Source organism: Girardinichthys multiradiatus, chromosome 19 (assembly GCF_021462225.1).
Source record: "Girardinichthys multiradiatus isolate DD_20200921_A chromosome 19, DD_fGirMul_XY1, whole genome shotgun sequence".
Classification (NCBI taxonomy): Eukaryota; Metazoa; Chordata; class Actinopteri; order Cyprinodontiformes; family Goodeidae; genus Girardinichthys; species Girardinichthys multiradiatus.
In genome coordinates this window covers 38,202,522-38,223,741 of record NC_061811.1, presented here as the reverse complement: position 1 = coordinate 38,223,741, position 21,220 = coordinate 38,202,522, and the positions used below count along the sequence as shown (strand labels likewise).

Below are 21,220 nucleotides of genomic sequence, written 5' to 3'. Positions count from 1 at the left end.
TAGTTATGTCAGAATTAATTTCTTTGGTTCTATCTAATGTGATCTTGGTTACTAGAACATTCTTGTTTAAACCTTTTGCTGGATTGTCGCATGGGTTGGACCCTGCGTCAGAAGGGGGGAATGTCAGAATAAAGTAACGTGGGGATATTTCCAAGATAAATTTTTTTCCACATCTTTGTGTGAAGATAGGATGTTGTTTTACTGCAAAACCTGTCCATTGTGTTTTCTCAAGTTTCACAGACGGTGAAGGCTGCATTACCAGAAACAGCCACTTCCACCCTCAAGTCCTTTATCCCTGGCGACTGGATTCTGGTCAGAGAATCTAGGAGAAAACACTGGAAGCCACAGGCGCTGGAAAGGCCCATATCAGATCCTACTAGACACTCAGGAAAGCTGCAGGAAAGCTCCAGCTTCCCCAGCTTCATCTGGCTTCCAGGACACAAGTCATCTTCCAACTGGATCATCCACGGCCTGAAAGGTGTGAGGACAGCGGACCACCACAAGACAAAGAACTTGTAAGCTGATCACTGGCGAGTGATTGAAGAGGTGGTTGAAGAACACTGTTTTTACAAGGGCACAATAATCCCTTGGGCAGTGCAACGTTATTTCAGAATCTACTTAAGGCCATCGCATTGCCTGAAAGTTAGAAATCATAAGGTCATTTGCCTCACTGCACACACACCACAGTGAGAGACACATAGGAAACATACAGGGAAGACCTCTACACATTTGCACATAACCTTTCTCTGGATGATGGACTGGTGACGTCTGCAACAGAGAAACAGTCAAACATGCGCCATGATGCTTATTCTCCTTAATTTCTTAACATTTGGTGGCTACTAGGCTCCTTTGCCTGGACAGCAAGGGTCAGCCAAATTCTTTTATCCCACTTTGACAGCGAAACTGACTCTGAGGAGGAAATCTCGGATGCTTTTATCTAACTTTCATGTTTATTGCTTGATGTCTATCATTATGGTATTATTACAAATTTGAATGTGTTCATTTTCACCGTTGTTTAGTTGGACTATGGAAGCCTAACTTCCAGCAGGTTAGAGTTCCTGTTTCTAAACATATTTCTAGAGGAGCTTCCTACGACAGCAGTACCAGACTGGTAACAGGGCAGCTTGAAGCGTAGAAGCCACTCAGGAGAGGCAGCAGGATTTATGTTTTGTTTTAAGTTGTGTTTATAATTTGTTTTCTTTGAGGAAAAAAAACTGTTTGCTTTCAGTACCAGAAGAAAGGAGTTGTAATATAAATTCTTGTATTAAGTGCTCTAAGGTGTTCCAAAGTGTATGACCTTTAGGTTACCTCTCTTTCTTCAGAACATCTGTGTTAGAGGAGGAAGCTGTAAAAGCCATTATCAGAAGTTTAATGGCTAAAAACCATTCCTTTTGGGTGATGTCTCAGGAACCAGCAGATGGTCTGTTACCCCTGGCCGAGGATGGTCTAGGGTCATAAAGCATAACTCTTTTAAGTGGAGATAACACCCATATACTCTTTAAATACTGTGTGTAAATGTTGACATCACTGGACCCAAAAACAGATGACTATGATGACATGTTGTAAATGAATATATCTTCAATGCCTGAGTGTATTCATAATTGTACTTCATAAAATGACCTTATAGCAGAAAATCGAAAGAAGTTGCTGTTAAGTGAAATGAGAAAAAGTGCAATGATGATATGAACAAGGCTTGTTTTAATTCTTTTACTTTTATTACATTTTGTTTTCTTTGTTTTATTATATTGTTTTACTCTGCCATGATTGGTGGTCGCCTGAGCGGAGGGACCGTGTGAGTGTTTCCCACAATGAAATCTGCTTTCCGTCCTGTGGGTTTGTGCTCACACAGAGTGTTTTCTTTTACATGTATTTTACTCGTGACTTATTTGTGATAAAAGGGGGGACTGTTAGGATTTTTTATACTTTTATATTGTTTATCACTTGTGTCTGCTCTAAGTGCTTTCTTCCCCCACATGCCATAGACAAAGAGATAAGAGAGAAGGGTGAGTTATGTTATTATCAGCAACATCTAGGGACTGGCACCAATCCTCACTCCTTTCTCTCTGCTTAAAATCAAGACACATGAACCCTAACCTTTCACACACACACACACAAACACACACACACACACACACACACAACCCCACCCTGAATGATGTTTGAACTGTGTGTGACCAAGCATGTATAAATAAAGAGAGAGGGGGCTAATACTTCGTAGTTTGTTTTGCACAGCTACCCTTGCCGCAAGTAAAACTGACTCTGTGTCGTTCCTTACCTCTGAGTTGACTTAATAATACCTATCACCCTCCACCAATTAACTCCACAGAAACCTCACCAGGTAACCTCTGTTCCCTTTAAACAAATATTTGGATATCATACTGTCAAGTGCTCACCTGAACCGTCATCAGAGCGCTCACCGTTCCCTTGGATAAACTCTCGGAATCAGCAGCAGTATAAGATCCGTCCTCCCAGGCTCCACATCATTCTCCCTCATTCAACCAACTCACCGTCAACAGTAAGTAAAGACTCAAATTCTGTTTACAGTAATCTCCCGTAGAACTTCAGAGTAACTTACCTGGTCTTCTGTGTACAGTTTGGTGCCTCCAGTCCCGGTTACATATCACATTCCTGAAAATAATAAACTTGTTGAACTTTTTCTCCTGTCTCTTGAGTATCTTCCTGCATGTGGGTCAAAACTATTAAGAAAACAATGACAATGTCCAAATTTACGAAAGGTAGCAAATCGGTCAGTGTGTGTGGCACCAGTTGTAAGTTACAGCTATTCATTGCTTTTCTGTACATGTATTTGAATTGGCAATGTGTAAATTCTGCAATTTTGACCTTTAAAAATTTTGAAATCAAACAAAACAAATTTATAAAACAGTCAAGTGGACAAGTTGATTTTCTTGTCATAATGACAAGTAACAAATCTCTGCATCTAATGAAACAAACCATTTTTATTTTGGGTGTTGCAACAGTCTATTTGAGTATTCTTGAATTATCCATGTAATGCCATACTATTTGCGTTTATAAGTAATACTGGTAGCTTGATGGAAGTGTTGAATCTTTGTATGGCTTAAGAACAAGATTTATGTTAGCACAATTCATGTTTGGAAAGAGTATTGAGGCTTCCTTAATTTCTGTGACCATTTGTTGGAACATGAGGGTTAGTTTGGCCAGAATTATTTGTAGAATTCTGCAAGGAATTCATTGAGTCCTGGTGCTTTGCCATTAGGGATACTTTTAACTACTTCATGGAGATCAGGGAGATTGCATCTGGGGAGTTTCGCTTTTGGTGGGGCCAGTACCCCCATGTTCTCCATCTGCTGTCAGTACTTTCTGCCTCTAGCTGCTAATCACTCTCATATCCCCCTGCTAACTAAGATTATTCCAGGGATCAGTGCCAGATTGGAATAGCCACCTTGGTGAACATTTGGCCAATCAACTATTGGAATCTTCCTTAAAAGACTATTTGATATCTCACCTCTGCTTCTCTTTTGTTGTTCCCTCTTGCTGTTTAATAGCACACTCTCCTCCTCATGTGACCTTTGTTGAATTGATTCCTTTGTCATTTTTTTTTTACATGTTCACATGTGTATGTTTGTGTGTCACCTGGAATTGCAACTTGATCCTGTCAAGCGTTTACATGAATGTCAATCGGATTGTCAATCGGCAAAAACCACTCCTCTCAGTCGGATTGCAATTTCATTCCGATCCTGCTGAATCTGCCCGTTTATTCCGATTACTTATGTCCATGTAAACGTAGCTATTGACCGGCATTAAGACGTTTCTGTCTTTCCATAGGGGACTACCTATCGGCATAGGCTCAGGCAAATAAGGCCTCTGAGCTATCTGAGAGTTAGGACCTGATGATGCTACAGGAGGTTAGGAAGTTTGCTGTGTAGATGCTGAATTGTTTTGGGTCTACTTTTCTATGGCTATCTCCCTTTTACGATTGTCTATGCAGATGAATAAATGAATAAGCTCCTCTAGAGACTTGGTTTCATCGCAACAGGCCAATTCATCCTTCAGTGTGTCACTCAGAGAATTTAGGAAGGCTCCTTTAAGGGCTGGGGAGTTTCATTCTGATTCTGCTGCTAACGTGCAAAACTCGATGGCCATTTCGGCAACAGTTCTGGTACCTTGTTTAAGAGTCCATAGTTTTTCAGCAGCCTCCTCTTCACTCAGAGTTTGAGAGAAAGTGTTTAAATAAATCCAGACGATCTTGAAATTAATAGAACTGAATGGTCGTTTGAATGATAGCTTCAGCAAACCTTAATGCTTTGTTTCTGAGCAGACCAATGCTGTATGAGATCTTACTTACGTCATCCAGTAAACAGTAGAGAGAGCGTTGGAATACAAGGGTACTTTGCAAGAGGAACCCCCTGCATTTTATGAGGTCCCCAGAGAACGTTTCGGGAGGAGGTAAAATTATTTCACGGCCAACAGGTTGGATCTGGATGGGGCTGGCAATGGACTGGGCTGAAGGAAAAATAAAACAGATGTAACAGGATTAACGGGAGGACATGGAAACCTGGAAACAACATCCTGAACCTGACTGAAATTGACTGTTTGCTTGATTTCGGTTTGCTGCTGAGTTAGGGACTTAAGAAGTAAATCATGAGTAAAATGCCCTGGAAATGGCACCCCGTAATTATGGCCCAGAGTCTTGTTGGTCAGCCCGTCCTGCCATAATGTTGGCTTTACCGACTCTGAGTGTGGACACAATTATGGAGACTAAACAGCAGTTTAACAGTTTATATGGATGTGTACAAAACAAGGTAGTTAATGGAGTGAGGCTGCCAGAGGGATCTGGATTTGCTCTGAGGAGGAGAGGAGAGAGGTTATTGTTGTTTGGAGGAAGTAAAGGAGTGTAGCGCAGAAGTCCTCTCTTTGTGATCCTTAGGAGGCAGTGCTTCAGCTGAACAAGCAGTGTTGGAGGGTGGACAGGCAGGTGAGCAATGGTTTGATGGTTCCTTAAGAACCCTTTGTGGGCTCAACGAGAAACACCTGTCACGGCTGAACCTGCCAGTCACACCCTGCAGGCACCAGCACACAGCCACTGTGGGATGACAAGAGTTGCATCAGGAAGAGCATCCGGCGTAAAACCTTTGCCACATCTATCATGTGAGCTAAGAACATTATCTTCATCTCTACTTTAAGGTTATTTTTAAAAGATACTTGTAATCTGACAAATGAGCCTCTTCAAGAGGCATATTCGAATTTATTGAATCTGATATATATTTAACTAGTTGCATTACTGATACTGAGGTGGGTCTAAATCCAAACTGCTGAAATACTCCAGGCAATTAACCTGCCTTTGAAAAAGTAGTTTTTCTGAGATCTTAGAAAATGTAAAACTTGATATGAATTAGAAAGTTATATATTTAAAGTTGCTCAGGTAAAATAGTCGTAAAAATAAAACATATGGTTGAGACCAGATATTTGTACGTACTCTAGAAAATCTCACTGTCTTACATAAAAATCAGAGTAAACCTTTCAATTTTAGTTGTCTTATTAAATTATAAACTACATTTATTAAAATAATTAAATAAATGATTTCTGTTTGCTGAATGCCAAAATAATTAACCACATTTGGGGTCACACCCATGTATGTATTTTTACTAAAGAAATCAGCCAAGAAAAATGTTGACCTCCACAAGTCTGGTCCATCCTTAGATCCAATTTCCAGATGCCAGAATGTTCCACCTTCAACTGATTAAACAATTATATGCAAGTTTAAACAGCATAGGAACATAGTGTTCAGAAAAGAGATAAGTTCTGTGTTCCAGAGATGGACCATTAGTATACTGCCAAATTACTTACAAAACCGTTAAAGAACAACAATATTGACAACAAGTCAATATTTTGGAGTGACCATACATTAAAGTAAATATAGTAAGTAAAATAAATATTCGCATGATTCTGGCATTTAGCAAATGTGGGTTAATCCTGACCGATTTAATGTCAGCCAGTAACAAAAAAGGCTTTTTACAGTGTAAATATAAGAAGACACAGATTTATGTGCTTTGTAAAATGTCATAAATTTTATTTAAATTTTTTTCACAATTTTACTTTCGTATAGAATTTGAAAAAGTGACCAGAACGAAACTAATAGTTTTTTTTTAAAACCAGGTTCGAACATGTAATAAGAATGATACACAGGAGCAAAACGAGTTCAAGACAGATAAGAATGTTTTTAGGAGTTTAGCATAAGACTGTGTTGACATCTAAAGTTTCAATATAATGTAAGCGTAATAAAATTTAAAGTACGAGATATATTTGAATAGACCATGAGGTTATCTAAATAGAACTGGTAACAAAAAACATAATTTCGGTGGAACTTGCCTCAACACAGAATTTGCTTATATTTGTTTCCCTAATTAATGTATATTTTACTTCGTGGTTCCTTAGAAATGTATTCCTTTGCTACTTCGTTATTTCCACAAAAAGAAACCGTTGGCGTTTAGACGGTTTAGGACAAGAAGCGTTTCAGATTAAAATTGACAAACAGCGTCACCTTGTGGCGCAGCCTTGTCTCTCCCTGGAGTCTCCGGGAAAGCTGCGCCCCCTGACGGTATGCTCCTCTTTGGGCAACTGGGGGATTTCCTGAGCGGAAGCAGCGGAGGGGGTTTCCAGTGTGATCAGCCCAGGCCTCCCTGCTGGCTCTCTGAGGTGGACCCAGTAACGTTTCTCTCCCGAACTGACAGTACAGACCGAACTCAGAGAAGTGCTGAGCGGAACTGGACCATGAGGAGTCCGCCTGAAGCCTGGAGGCTCCACGGCAGCGTCAGCGGAACGGCAACGATTTGAATCCTCAGTGAATCCGCCGAGCTGTAGCCTGCCGAGGAGACTGATGTGAGTTCACACACACACCGACACAGACACACACACACATTCAGTACATCACTGAGAGTGGATGAACATTTAGGCCCATGGACCAGTAAAAATCAGTCTATTCAACCGATGACTTTGGCTGTGTGTGTGTGTTTTTCTGACGGGTTTAATAAATAAATCCTTTTTATTGACAAGAAGAGCGGCGAAGCTAAAGAAGCTAGGTGCTCGCTAGCATTAGCAGTCCTTGTGTTTACATCCGCTGTCTGATTCTAGCTGACAAATACATCAGTAATGAGAGGGATGAGTGTCCGAAACACTGCGAGAAGGTGTAGAGGTACCAGAGGAACGTCTCTTGTTGGTATTCATCATTTATTCTCTCTGTTGGACTGTGTTTGTGTCTGTGGAAGCTGTTCAGATGAAGGGTGAATAACTGTTGGGTCAGATGTCAGCGACTTAAGGTCATGTTATTAGTGTTGAACGCATGCTTGTTGTGCAGAAGAAGTCACCTGCTGTGAGTCATGAACTGGGGGTAAGGAGGAGAACTATTCACAGAAACGGCATGGATGGATTGCTTTAAACCAGAGAACCAAATGACAGCAGGCTGGATTGGGTGAAGTAAGCTCTTGAAGGGGGTGAAGGAGGTCTTTTTAAGAGATGTATCAGTTAATTGACCAGAAATCGGAATCGGCCTTCTCGAGGGGCTGCGATTGACAGGTGAAATACCAAATTAATCAGATTTTTCGTTTTATTTATTACATGCATCAAAACAGAACTCCCACAATTTTCAGTCTATAACCACATCAACCAATAGCATATAGTTTGATAAAAATGAGATAAATGTTTGGGACATATACTTTGATGCACAAATGGGAATACAGTTCTAGTTCCTTCATTTTCTGTTGGATTCCACATTGTCACCACTATCAAAGACTCCACAGCACAGTTTTCTTCGTATGTGAAAGCATTCAGAAGGAAAAATTGGAATCATTGAGAGTCAGAATCGGCTGGTGAGACCTCAGAGAAAACCAAATATTGGTATTGGCCAGGAAAGGCTTGACCAGTGGATCTCTAAATGTTATGGTTGTAGGAAATTTGGTTCAGAAACAACTCGGATCTCTCAGGAGGTACAAGACAACACTGCTGGACAAACAGCATTTTAGGGTCAACTTGTTTCCACAAGCAAGTCTGGGAGTGTTTTGATGGTCAAAACAGAATATAGCCATATGTGTTAGAATTCCAATCACTGCCGGGTAATGTCGGGAAAATTATTCCAATCCATTGTTCTGCTTCCACCCTCGGTTCTGTATATCAACCCACATGACTTCAGTGGAAAAATAATGAATTATGAATTCAATAATCTGATCCATTTGGACTATAGGATCTATCAAACAGAAATGCTAGATGTTTTCTTACAATGTTTGAGATGGACTAATAAATCATTTGACTGTTGCTATTGGCCAGTTTTTCCTTGATTGGCCATAATGTTATGTGATATGATTGTCAGGCTGAAAAATCAGTTATTTTTCCTATTCATTAAATGCATCAAAGTAAGAACTCCCACAATTTTCAGGCTACAAACACACCACTAACAGTTTGTACTTTCACACACCATGTTTTGAGTTAAATAAAATTAAGATAAAGATTTGGGACTTGTGCTTTGGTGCATAAATGAGGATTATCATGTGATTTATTTAATTATTCAGCACTAGAACCTTTATAAAATAACCTGCCATAAATGTTTCTCTTGTTTATTTGTTGCAGTCCTTAGGAAGTCAAACTTGGGTCAAGCCTCACACGTAATTGAGTATTGGCCATTTAAAGTCTAATCAGTGCATCTCTAGTATCTATATGTGCCCCATGCATACCATGAAACATGTGTTCCCTCGTTCAGATAATGCCACTGTGGGGGGAGGGGGGCTGCCCCACCTTGTGCATGTTTCTCTGACTCAGTAAAACAGTTGCAGGGTTTCCAGAGCCGTACATGTCATTTGAATCAACTCTGGATATCAGGTATTAATAATGATTTCTATGAAATGTGATGTGAGGCTTCTCCTGAGTCAGAACACCATGTAGTGCCTGTAAAGAGTTGTTTGGCGCTTGGCTTAGCGCAGCATGCAGCCTTTCACTCAGGGCTGTATGTAGTTTGTTCCTCACTCAACTAGACTTTGGCAGGTTTTCTGACTTCTGGTAGGAAGGATGAGGCAAACTGCTATGACTGACGGATTTGGTTGATCTATTTTCTTGAGAAATTCTGAACCTCATCAGGCTTTGTTCTGGCTCTGACTTTCTCATTAACCAATTCAAACACTTTATTTTTGTAACTGTAACAGCTGATCTGGGTTCAGGAAAGCCCCTCTGAAGAATCATTCCACTTTCTCTTTCTGTAAACAGAGTACTTAGTCATGATGTTTTGTCTGATTAATCTAAAGAATTTACTGTTTGCAAGCTGATGTAGGTCTTCCTTAGTGTTCCCTTTTAATTAGTTTCTAAATAGGAAACAATACTTTTTACACTACAAAATATTTCCAGGATCACAGTCATCAGTCCGAGTAATATTCAAGTTTTTTTGCGGTAATTTCTGAGTTTCAGTCTGCAACTGTGTCACGCTCACAAAGATAGAATGTGCTTGTGTTGCTAATGGAATCAATGGAAAAGCCCCTAACATCCCCACAGTTCAGCCCTGACAGGAAGTGTGCACTGTTTGTGTACGTGTGTGTGTGTGTGTCTGAGTGAGAGAGTTCATTGGTGTTTACATGCATACATACAGCTCTGGTCTTTTACGTTTTTCTGCAAAATTCGTCTAAAATTCTGAAAATGTCCAAAATAAAATGAAGTTACAGATGGTTAGTTGATAAAAAAAATAAAATTATTTTCTTTGTTGAAATTTCAGATATTCAAAAACCAAAAACAACAGAACCAATGTCAGTTGCCCAGTTGCTTTGTTACCCCTCGGCACATTCAGGCGTTACCATTACTGTTTTGTGGCCTAATGTTACTCACCTTTATGTCTTTCTTACATGCTTTCATGTCTCTTAATACACATAAAATTATCTGTTACCATTTATTCACTGCTGTCTGGAAATGTGGTTATGTGACTTTGGTTTGACCAAAGGTCATAATCTCTCATGTCATGGAAATAGCATTTTGATATAAAATCTCTCACAAAAATAAAGAAAACCTAACTAATAAAGCCCAATTGTGGCTTTTGTGAAAAATATTGAGGTCCACAATTGATCAAAATACTCAACTATCAAACATGTTATGTTCATGTGTTTTGCCATTCACATTGACACTAGTCTGTGGTTTGACCGTGGAAGTAATAACAGAAGGATAATTATTATTAGTTACCCAGTGAGAAATAAAAATAACACAGCCCATATAAATTGTTCAAAGAACAAAAACATACAAATTATAGTCACACCAATGTTGTTATTGTTGCTGATAGTCTCACATTAGATGCTACCTGTTACTCTGTTCTTTAAAGTTGGTACATTTTTTTCACCGTTTAGAGTCTCTAGGAAGTCCTTTGTTTGGTCAAAAACCCTTGACAACAAAGATTGAATTATTAACTATGTGATCAGTGTCCAATCACATGTACAGGATAACACAGCAGTTTTTTTGGACCTTATATGAGGAAACGTATTTGCTGGATATACAAAGAAATTTGGTGTTTGATCAGTTGTGTTGTTCGTTGGAACTTTTTGTCCCAGGGATTTTCTGGACTGCTGTGAGCATCCAGAATGCAGTCAAGCATGGAGATTAACCATTTCACTGTTTACCTGTTAAGCCTCCTCAGGTCATGTCATCAGGGAGAAGTGCTAATGGGAGGGAAGTGCAGATACCCCTTCAACAGGTGGCGCCTTCACTTGTTTCTCCCCTCTCTTCGGCCCTCGCCATCACGCCACCCTCCCACCGCTCAGCCAATCCTTGGCCTCCATGCGATCTCATTCCTCAACAAAGTAAATATGTAAAAAAAAAAATCACATTGTCTGGTGTGTCTGTTTCTTGGTTTAGTTTTAAGTATCCTCTGTCTGTGTTTGTTTAGGCGCTCCTGCAGGTTTCCAGCCTCTTCATGGAGGATTCAGAGATCATTTTGTTGAAAAGCCAGAAGCCAAATATTGCTGCGAGGCATGCAGGCGGGTCCTGTGTGAGCCCCGCCAGACTGAGTGTGGACACCGCTTCTGTCAGAGCTGCATCAATGACATCCTCAGGTGAGCTGCACAGATTTAAGTTCTTCTGGGTTTGCTGGAGAGTGTTTTCGCTGACATGTAACATTATCACTGTGGTGTCCTTAATAATGTGAATGTCATTGTTCATAGAGATACACTGATTAGTCCCGCCAGGCACAAAACCTTCTAAGTGAGAACTCAGGGGTTTTCATAGTGGTAGCAGTATATCACAGTTCTGGGTAGAGGTTTATGCCAGCAGTGGTTGCATCTCCACGATGTGTTGCCTGCGCACCGCTTTAGTGTGCAGTAGTAGTGATGCGCTGGTGTGCCTGGATCATCTAGCACAGTTTACCCAAAGTCAGGGCTGCTGTTCTGCATCCTTTAGATTCTTTTCTTGTTCCACACACCTGAATCAAATGAGTAGTTTATTATCAAACATCTGCAGAACTTTATTTAACATGCAGCCAGTCGATTCTCGGACTTGTTCTAAAACGTTGCAGGACACAGGCCCTCGCAGTAGGATATCCATGTGCTGGCACACAGTGACAGGACACTGTACGAGAGCTCAACCGGGGTTTGGCCCCCAGGTGCCCCCAGTGGGGTAGAATCCTCATGGCAAGATGCTGCTGAGTGTGGCGAGTGGACAGTAGATGGTTTCAGGGATGCAGAAATAGCATAAACACTATCAGTTAATTTTTTTTTATTGTCTAAGTAGATTTATTCATTCAGGACCTTTAGCCTACACCTTTCAGTCATTTAGGCGACAGTGAACTTAGCTACAATCATAAAGGTTGGCAACAACTGGTTCATAGAGCATCTCTACCTCTAGCCTCCCTGTCAGTTCTTGTGGACCATCTATGCAGCACCTCATAACCTTGACCTCTCTCTCCATGCAGTCACTCAAACCCAGTGTGTCCAGCTGACATGGAGCCACTGTTCAAAGACAAGGTGTGTGTGCAGAAAAACAGGCACAGCAGAGGCATGTTGTCATGAATGATTGATTTTAAGAGACTCCTGTTTTGTTTCCTTTCAGATCTTTAGAGATGTGTGTTGCCATCGAGAGATTATGGCACTGAAAGTCTTCTGTCGGAGTAAACCTAATGGCTGTCAAGAGCAAATGAGTCTGCAGCAGATACCTGTGAGCACACACTAATTTCACTTCCACCATCCTGTTGGATAGAAGATGCAGTATGTAGTGTACACACCACCTGTTCCATCTTTCTGTCTCCAGGACCACCTGAATGTGTGTCCGTTCTTCGAGGTTCCCTGTCCGCTGGGTAAATGTAAAGAGAGGGTGATGAGAAAAGAGATTCCTGAGCACCTAGCGTGGAAATGTAAACACAGAGAGAGCACTTGTGAATTTTGCATGACCAAGATGCCTTTGACTGACCTACAGGTGAGTAAAGCTCTTGAACGAACTGAGCAGTGTGGGTGGGGTTCTATAATGCAGTAGTAATGAGCAGACAGGATATATACTATGAGCACAGATCAGGGAGTGGTGTGTACTGCTTCAGTGAGGAGGGGTGTGGTCTCTGACAGTGTAAGGGAACCTTACCTGAGCCCTTATTGATCCACTTATTGCATTTCAATTCTGTAAGAATCTTTTCGGTGATTCAAGCTGCTGGAAACTAGATAAAAAGTAAATCACGTTCATCCACATTAACCCATCACAGTTGTGCCTTCCAAAAGTATTCACACCCTTGAACCTTTTCAAATGTTGATGCTTTACAACTACAAACCTCAATGTATTTTATTAGGGTTTTATGTGACAGATCAATACAAAGATGTGCATAATTGTGAAGTTTAAAGAAAAGTAAACATGGTTTTCACATCTTTTTCCAACTTTAAAAGTTTGGAGTACATTAGTATTCAGTGGCTGAGGCAGTATTTCCCTGCAGTTATAGCTGCAGGTCTTTAGTCGTTTTAGTAGAATAGTTCCAGCTCAGATTGGACAGACAACAACCGTGAACATTGATTTTCAAGTCTTGCATAATCCCAGTTGGATTTATACCTGGACTTTAATTAGGCCATTCTAACACTTAAACATGCTTTGATCTAAACAAGCTCTGGCTGTATATTTAGGGATCGTTGCGTTCCGCAGCCCCTAACGTTTTTTTTTTCCTTTCACTTAAGGATAATAACTTTGCTCCTTTGTGTTGTTCTATCACATAAAGTCCCTGTAAATTAGACTGAAGTTGGCATTTGAAATGCAAATCACTGTACACAGCTGCTGGTTTGGTGGTGTGTGAACAGACCTTCTGGATTGAAATGTTTTGTGAAACTGTTTTCAGAAACACAAAGAGACTGTGTGTCCATCGTTTCCTGTGTCCTGTCCCAACCACTGCTCCTTCTCTTCCCTGCCCCGGAGTGAGGTACGGAGCAGACGGTGTCCTCTCTGGGCCCTTCCAAACACAGTGACATACGTTGACAGTCATACAGTCAGTGTTGAAGAGACCCACTGATTCACTGACTGTTTGTGTTGTTTTAGCTAACCAGCCACCAGCATGACTGTCCCAAAGCTCAGGTCAACTGTCTGTTCCACCGCTATGGCTGCACCTTCAAGGTGACTCCTCCTCCTTTTTGTTATCTTCTCTTCTTTTTTTTCTCATCTTTAATGTTTCAACAGAGTAGCTCATGTTCTCTGTTTCTTGTGTTTTAGGGCTTAAATCAAGACATGAGGCAGCATGACTCAACCTTTGTGGCTGAGCATCTAAGAATGATGGTCAAAGGGAACTGCTTGTTAGAGAACAAGGTAACCATAGCAACCCAATGATATTGATCAAGGCAAGATTAAGGGGATTGGTTAAGGTTTCTGAAAGCTGCAGTGTGGCTGAAGACTGTCTGTGATTAAAGGTGGAGAACATAAAGGAAGATCTGATGGAGAGGTGTAAGGTGCTTCCTGCTCTCAGCAGCCGACTGTCGGAGTTAGAGAGCCAGAACGAAGAGCTCCGAGAAAAGAACCGGCAGATGGAGCAGAAGCTGGCCACCATGCAGGTACTATTCAACAACCTCATATCCTGTGGGGATTCCACCTGTTTTTTTTCTCTCCAGTGTTTATTTATAAATTATAATATTAACTTTAGTCCTTGACATATAAAACAAGAATTCATGAATTGAAATGGTGTGTGCAGGGTTATTTGCAGTGTTAGTTTACCTTTTCCCATCGTTTTTTTTTTATGTGAGCCAAAACGTCTTATCTGATCAGAGCTTCTTGTTCCACACGTTTGCTGCGTTCCCTATATGGCTCGTGGCAACTTACCAATGCTTTCTTTCAATAATGGCTTTCTTCTTGAAATTTCCATGAAGCCAGGTTTGTGGATTACATGGCTAATAGTTGTCCTGTTAACAGATTTCTGGATTTCTGCAGCTCATCTTGTGTCACCATGGCCTTCTTTAATGCACACCACACTTTTAAGATTTTTATTTGTAAAATATAAAAAAAAACCTGCACCCTTTCCCCTCCACTTCAAAATGAATGCTCTACTTGGTGTTGGTCTGTCACGTAAAATCGCAATAAAATACCTTTGAGTTTGGCTATAATGAGACAATTGTAGATACAGCTATAGTAATTGCTCAGCTCCAGTTTGTCGATGTAGGCCAATTAAAAAATTACAACCTTGAAATAAAAGATACTTGCTAAGTAAACATGTTGAACATTACTGAATCTTGAAGGGGAATCTTTAGTTAGATTTAGAAAGGGAACCCTTCAAGACACCAGGCCTTGTGACAGGAAGTCCCAGAGAACTAGAAGGCAGTATTCAATGGAAGCCCTCTAAAGAATGTTTATGAGGAGTGTTTGTCAGTGAGCATTTGAACTACACACGAGGCAGTAGGCAACGCCTAGCTTTCAGTTAATAAAACATGTTTTAAAATCACTGGTTTATGGGGGTGGTGATGGGAGGTTAAGATTGGACAGATGATGCTCACTGGGTCTTTGGTTTGCAGCTCTCTCAGCTGATTTAGGTTTTCCTCAGATTTGGGTTTTATTGGGCTACAATAATGACAATTACACAACAATGACAATAAAGATATGTGAAGAAGAAATGTTTTTGAGACAGTTCTGCACCTGATCAAAACTTGGCCTTCACATATCAGTTAGGCAAGCATTTTGTGCCATTTAAAGACCAAATTCCTTAAACGAAATCAGAAACAGAACCTGGAAAGCAGGGATAGGATTTCAACTTCAAATGCCTTTTAAACTGAAACAAGATCCTGAGTTTGTTACAGGGGCTGAGACAAAGCAGGCTCAGAGGAGGAGATGGGCTGGACAGGATCCTTTGCCAGATCAGGACAGTTTGACAGCTGATTTGATCTCTCGAGAGGCATTTCCTGCACACCCTAATCCCACTTTTCTGTAACCTTTTCTCTGAGGGGAACCCAACATCTGAGATGGCAAGCGATCATGTTACCATGAAGGCTTTACAGACAATAAAACATATAATTATATAATGTAAAATATTGCTGACAGCAGTAAGACTGAATGCAACATTTGGGTGTGCCTGAACAATTATTGGGATTAAATAACCCAAGCGTCTTGTTCTTGGATTATGACGCTTTCTGTGGCCTGCAGACTAAAACATTCAAGCCTCTCTGTGTTTCCCCAGAAACTGATGAGTTCGCATTCAGAGAAGCTGCTGGAGTTAGAGCTGGAGCTCCGTTCACTTCGTGTGCTAAGAGACGAGGTAGAAACCTTACGAGGAACGGTTGAGAACGTTCGGACAAGGCTCACCACCTTAGAACAGGGAGGACGGAGTGGTCCTGGATCAACTCACACTCTTGGTTAGTTTATATACTTAGTTTTGATGACTAGCTAAAGTGTTTGACCAGTTAATCAGGAACTGATGGATGGATTTCCCTTCTTTGTAGCATCTTTGGAAACTCAGCTCAATCGGCACGACGACATGCTGAGTGTCCATGAAATCCGGTTGGCTGACATGGACTTGAGGTTCCAGGTACTGGAGACCGCAAGCTACAATGGGACTCTAATCTGGAAAATCCGGGACTATAAGAGACGGAAACAAGAAGCTGTGGCAGGAAAAACTCTGTCGCTGTACTCGCAGCCATTTTATACCGGATATTTCGGATACAAGATGTGTGCTCGGGTTTACCTAAATGGAGACGGCATGGGCAAGTCGACGCACCTGTCGCTGTTCTTTGTGGTGATGAAGGGCGAGTACGACGCCTTGCTGCCCTGGCCCTTCAAACAGAAGGTACTGTGCATTCTGTATGATATATTTAAGTCTTCAGTTCTCATCATTGATGTGTCTGGTTGCTAGAGATGCACCAATCAGAGATTTTGTTCTGATTGCTAACATTTGTAAAGGACCTGCCAATACCCATTTTAGGTGATTCCAAATTCCCTTTAAGAAGTATAAATACCAGAAAATATAACTTTCCTAACAATATGATGTGCTGTACTATGTACTCTGTAAAAGTGTTGAATTTGATTTAACTATTATCTAGGTCTTGAAAAGTAGGGATAAAAATTGAGAATTGAAAAATATTTGAGTTCCCATATTTTATTCCCTATCCCATTATCTAAAAATCATCCTTCCTTTTTTCTTAGGGTCCTTTCGTTCTTTCCTACCTTTTCTCCTTGTCTTCTTTCTTCCTTTCAATTATCCTTCATCCAATCCTACTTTCTGTCTTTCCTGCCTCGTGTCCTTCCTCCCTCCTATCCTTAGTCCCTTCCTTGACATATTTCTACAAACTAAACCCAACTACAAACAATTGCAGCATATCTTCTTTGCTCCTTTATAAGACAGATTCAACTTGGCATCAGTATTTTATTTTTTCACATCACAAAATGTGTTGTGATCTCTTTCACAATATCGTCACCTTCCTAAAATAATGGCCTACGGTATTTTTTCAAGTTTTTCAGGAAACACAAAAAACGTAATAAAATATAATATTTATTAACAATTTCACCTAAAAAGGCAATAACAACAAATGAGTGTTGACATAGCCATTTCTAATGGTCCTTTTTATTAAGCTAAATATCTTTCTCAATTAGATCATATAATGTGGAGAATTAAAAGAAAAACAGTTGATGAAGTAATCTTTAAAAAGAAAGTTACAGCCCAGCCACAGGATCTGGAGCTCTTCCACTCTTTGCTGAATGCTAGCTTCATGAATGTAGCTACTGTGTGGATGAAAATGCTGAATGAAAGACAGAATTAAAATACTAAATATCTATGCAATATTTAGTTTTTTTCCTGAAGTGGCAGCCATTTTGAAAAGCCTGTAAAACTACGTAAGTTACACTCTGGACATAGGCCATTATACAACAGGCATGGAACCGTACGACCAGCTCAACTGAGGATTTAGACAATTTTACAAGAGGTGGCTAGCATCATGAGGAGAAGATTTAGGCAAAAAACATCATTCTGGACAAAAAACAAATTAGGCCATTTTTTTAGGAAGGTGACGATATATTTTTGGACTGAAGCCTCTCTCTACATGGGTCACATGCTCTTACGCTGCCCTAGCACCGCGCCCTTTGCAACATATAGTTTTTTCTTTTTTACTAACTTCTTTACTTGTGAGGTAAATAAAACAAAAAAGGCCAGTTAAAATAGGTGAAGAGGCAAAAAGACAAACGTTTGTGACATTCTATTAAATTAAACAGTCCAGTGTAGTCCATTATCTATGCACAGTGCAGTATGTGTGTTTATTGAGATGGTAAACAAAATAACCTGATAGTCAGCAATATACTATAACAAAGAAATATCCACAAATGCAGTAATACCAATACTGGTTATAATACTAATCATAATAATCATATTTGTAAAAATAGAATATTGGCTTAATGTCATTACCAAGTATGAGTAGCAAAAATAAACGAACAAGTAAATCAACTGACAGATAAACAAATAAAAGAGTAAATAGTTATTAACAATTATTAAATGAGGATTTCCTTTATAACAACTAGAAACTCCAGAGCAAGCTGCCAGAGGCTCAGAAGGTGCAGCGCAGATGCCCCAGGGCACTTGATGATAACATTGTTTTTTTGGGGTTTTTTGTGGCACTAGTGGCCTTCGTAAGTTGATCGACAGGAAATGGGGTGGAGAGAGAGGGGAAGACAGGCAGCAAAGGTCGACGGGGTAACATTTTAAAAGTAAACACCATCTGTGTCTGTGTTAGAATATAACCCTGAGTAAGCTGAACTGTACTACAACTGTATGATTTCCAAAAGATTGCTAACAGGAATCAGCTGGTCAAGCATAACTCCAGCCGATTTCTTGGGGCAGTTTTAGTAGCTTGACGCCTAGGAGTCAGTGTGAGCTTTTCTGTAAATGTTTGTGTCTGTTAGGTGACTCTCATGCTGATGGACCAAGGTCCTTCCAGGAAACACCTGGGTGATGCTTTCAAGCCTGATCCACACAGCAGCAGCTTCAGGCGTCCCACGGCAGAGATGAACATTGCCTCTGGCTGCCCTCTGTTTGTGGCTCAAAGCATCCTGGAGGCAGGCAACTACATCAAAGATGATACAATCTTCATCAAGGTGGGGTGTCGCTCCTGGATAAGTTGCAGCATCTTTATTAAGATGACTAATTAATGATTGCTGAACCTTCCTTTGAATTGCAGGTTACAGTGGATACATCTGACCTTCCTGACCCATGATATTAGGAACTTATTAGTCTGATATCACCTCACCAGTGCAAGATCTGCACAGCCAAGACTAATGGGAAGGATCAGTGATGCTAGAGGCTCATCAGGCTGAAGGACAGGAAGCAGTCAATCAGAGTGCTCTTCATTTTCTGATTGTTATATGGACTGCAGAGCTGTGTGTGTCTGGTTGTATGTGAATTGATCTGTTATGATGGCATCATGGTGACCTTATCCAGAACCAACATGCCCATGACAGTGAGAGCATTGTTGTTGCTCATTCCTGACGTGCATTGAGCCTGACTTTCTGTTTAGTACCTGTTTACTGGGTTATGCTGGGAAATATGCCACAGTTGCAGAAGAGGCTTTAAAACTCCAGTACACACCAGTACAGATCAGTACATCGGGATCAGAGGGAGGGTCAGTACAAAGCCATAAACTGAGTAATGAAGTGACAGGAGCTCTTCAGCAAGCAGATGTTTTACTCATTCAAACTGGTTTTGTCAGGCTAACTAGCTGATGTCACACTAGCACTATTTTTTTTAACCTAATATCCTAACTAATTTTTTCACTAACCATTTTCATTCAGCCTAGCATGTTTCACCCTGGGCGCCTGGTGACTGGCTAACATTGAAGCAGCTAACAAACATATCTGGATCAGCAGCTCTGAGTCAGGGTGAAGGCTGGTTTGGCTGGTCCAGGTTGGCGGGTTTTTTAATGCAATCAAACTGACAAGAGTAGTTGGGTTTGACCTGTGGTTCGGAGCTAGCTTTTATTACTTGTAGACCTTTCTGTAGGGAAGGAAAACAGCGTGTCAGCAGCAAATACTAAACTTCATCAGTGAAACAGTTTATCTGGATCAGACAGCAGCCTTCAGTAAATGGTTCAGATGTCTAATGTCAAGACTCACTGTCACACCTTCTAAAAGTCTACAAGGGTCCACAGCAACAGCACTGAGCTGAGGCAGAACTAATCAAAGGAGTCCAAAAAATGAAGTGACTTTGAAAGGACCAGAGACTGAGACCTCAGTCCAGTCCCTGCAAGAGTTCCCAGCTGGACAGCCTGTGGTGTTAGTGAGTTTTCCAGTGTTGGCAGAATTCATCCAACTTTCTCCATATATTTGCACAGTTTTAATGTTTGTTGAAGTGTAAAAATAAAAAGAGAAGAACAATCTTTGTCATGTGTGAACTTCGGTTAAATATGTAAGACAGAATTTTTTTTAAGGATTGCACATTGGACTTTAAAGACATTCATTTTCTGATTTTGCTCTGAAAATAACCGAATAACCTGCATAAAACAGGTTAGATCCTCTGAGCACCTTAACTAGTTCCGGGTCATGGGAAGGCTGGGACATATTCTGGTGGTTTGTGGGTATTATCAGAACATGTTGACGGTTCAGAAAGCCAGCAGTAATGTTTTATTCTGTTCCAGATTCACAAAGGTAAAACATTTTTTTGCTTTTCACGTCATACATGTCGAACATGACTCGAACCACTCAGTGGTGTCAGAACTAAGTACTTTCCAGTATCATAAATCAGATTAATATCTAAAGTTTAACAATTGGTAAGAAATCTTTAGTCATCAGATTATAATTTTATCTAGTTTCAAATGTTCATGTAGTTAAAAAAAAAAACACTACAATGGGGCTGGCTTTGTCTTCTATATCTCCCTCTAGTGGTCAGAATAAATGAGAAGAAAGTTGAAATAAAAATTCTGCCAATGATGGTGGGAATGGCAGGGATCCATTTGGATGGCTGGGTGTTTCATTCTGGCACCTCCAGGACAGGTTGTCAGTCCATCACAGGGCAGAAGAGAACAGATTATTTTAAACCTTTAAAATCAAATAGTTGCTGTCTAAGTAACTTTAAAGCCAAGTCAAAGAAAAGAGACTGAGGAAACACTTGAGAATATCAGGCCAACCAGAGTGTCATGAGAAAAATCGGCTGGAAAGGAGAAAGCTAAAAAAGTTCTTTGTACATCATAGAATCCTTGTTATATTTTTGGTGGCTCATGGTATGTCGGGTCATTACCCCTAACATAAGTTGGTTGAGGTTCTGTCATCAGACGGCCATGTACATTTTTAGAATGAGCAACTTTGTTGTAAACATGTAGAAATCTAGAATATCATAAACCATATCATAAAGGTATGGTGATGCTCCAACGTAGCCTGCTTTCATTTCCAGCTCACATTGGAGTTTTTTCACTGTTGATCTGCTTTAACATGGCTGACCAACAGGACATTAGTAGTCTCTCAGCTGCTGTCGTGTAATGTTTACTCTTCTGTTAGTTTGAAAGCTAGAGTTCTCCTGGCTACTCCTTGAAAATCTCATGCTGGGAAATTGTTTGTTAAAAATACTCCACGAGTGGAAATAAAAACCAGGTGGCAGGACGATCACACGCAAAATGACCCACTGGTTATTTACTCGTTCATGTTGAGCCTTTTATGGCCAACAGAGGGAGCTCGCCGTTCACCGTAGAGCTCTTATATTGCTCTTCTTCTTCTCCATGTGGTCAACAGAGCGTCACAGTTTTTGGTCCATCGTCTCCGAACATCGCTGGCAGCAGACAGAGAGCAGAGGAAGGACAACAGTGAGCAGGTAAAACCT

The 21,220-nt window shown here is 40.5% G+C and overlaps 2 protein-coding genes across 3 annotated transcripts in view; both read left to right on the top strand.

Moving 5' to 3' along the window:
- The first annotated feature begins 6,717 nt into the window (after positions 1 to 6,717).
- traf3 (TNF receptor-associated factor 3) lies at positions 6,718 to 19,785 on the top strand. Its single transcript, XM_047344912.1, has 14 exons — positions 6,718 to 6,858; positions 10,625 to 10,796; positions 10,883 to 11,048; positions 11,903 to 11,954; positions 12,040 to 12,144; positions 12,238 to 12,402; positions 13,298 to 13,378; positions 13,495 to 13,569; positions 13,666 to 13,758; positions 13,860 to 14,000; positions 15,611 to 15,785; positions 15,873 to 16,216; positions 18,319 to 18,510; positions 18,594 to 19,785. The coding sequence occupies exons 2-14, from the start codon at positions 10,637 to 10,639 to the stop codon at positions 18,627 to 18,629; spliced, it is 1,785 nt and encodes a 594-aa protein (XP_047200868.1). The 5' UTR covers positions 6,718 to 6,858; positions 10,625 to 10,636; the 3' UTR covers positions 18,630 to 19,785.
- Positions 19,786 to 20,268: 483 nt separating this feature from the next.
- mipol1 (mirror-image polydactyly 1) overlaps positions 20,269 to 21,220 on the top strand; it is a 99,518-nt gene continuing 98,566 nt past the window's right edge. The window contains exon 1 of one of the 2 annotated variants that reach the window (XM_047344916.1): positions 20,269 to 21,211. In XM_047344916.1, coding sequence (XP_047200872.1) covers positions 21,120 to 21,211 — 92 coding nt within the window. In that variant the 5' untranslated portion in view covers positions 20,269 to 21,119. The remainder of the gene's footprint in view (positions 21,212 to 21,220) is intronic. The other variant, XM_047344914.1, reaches the window with a different exon arrangement.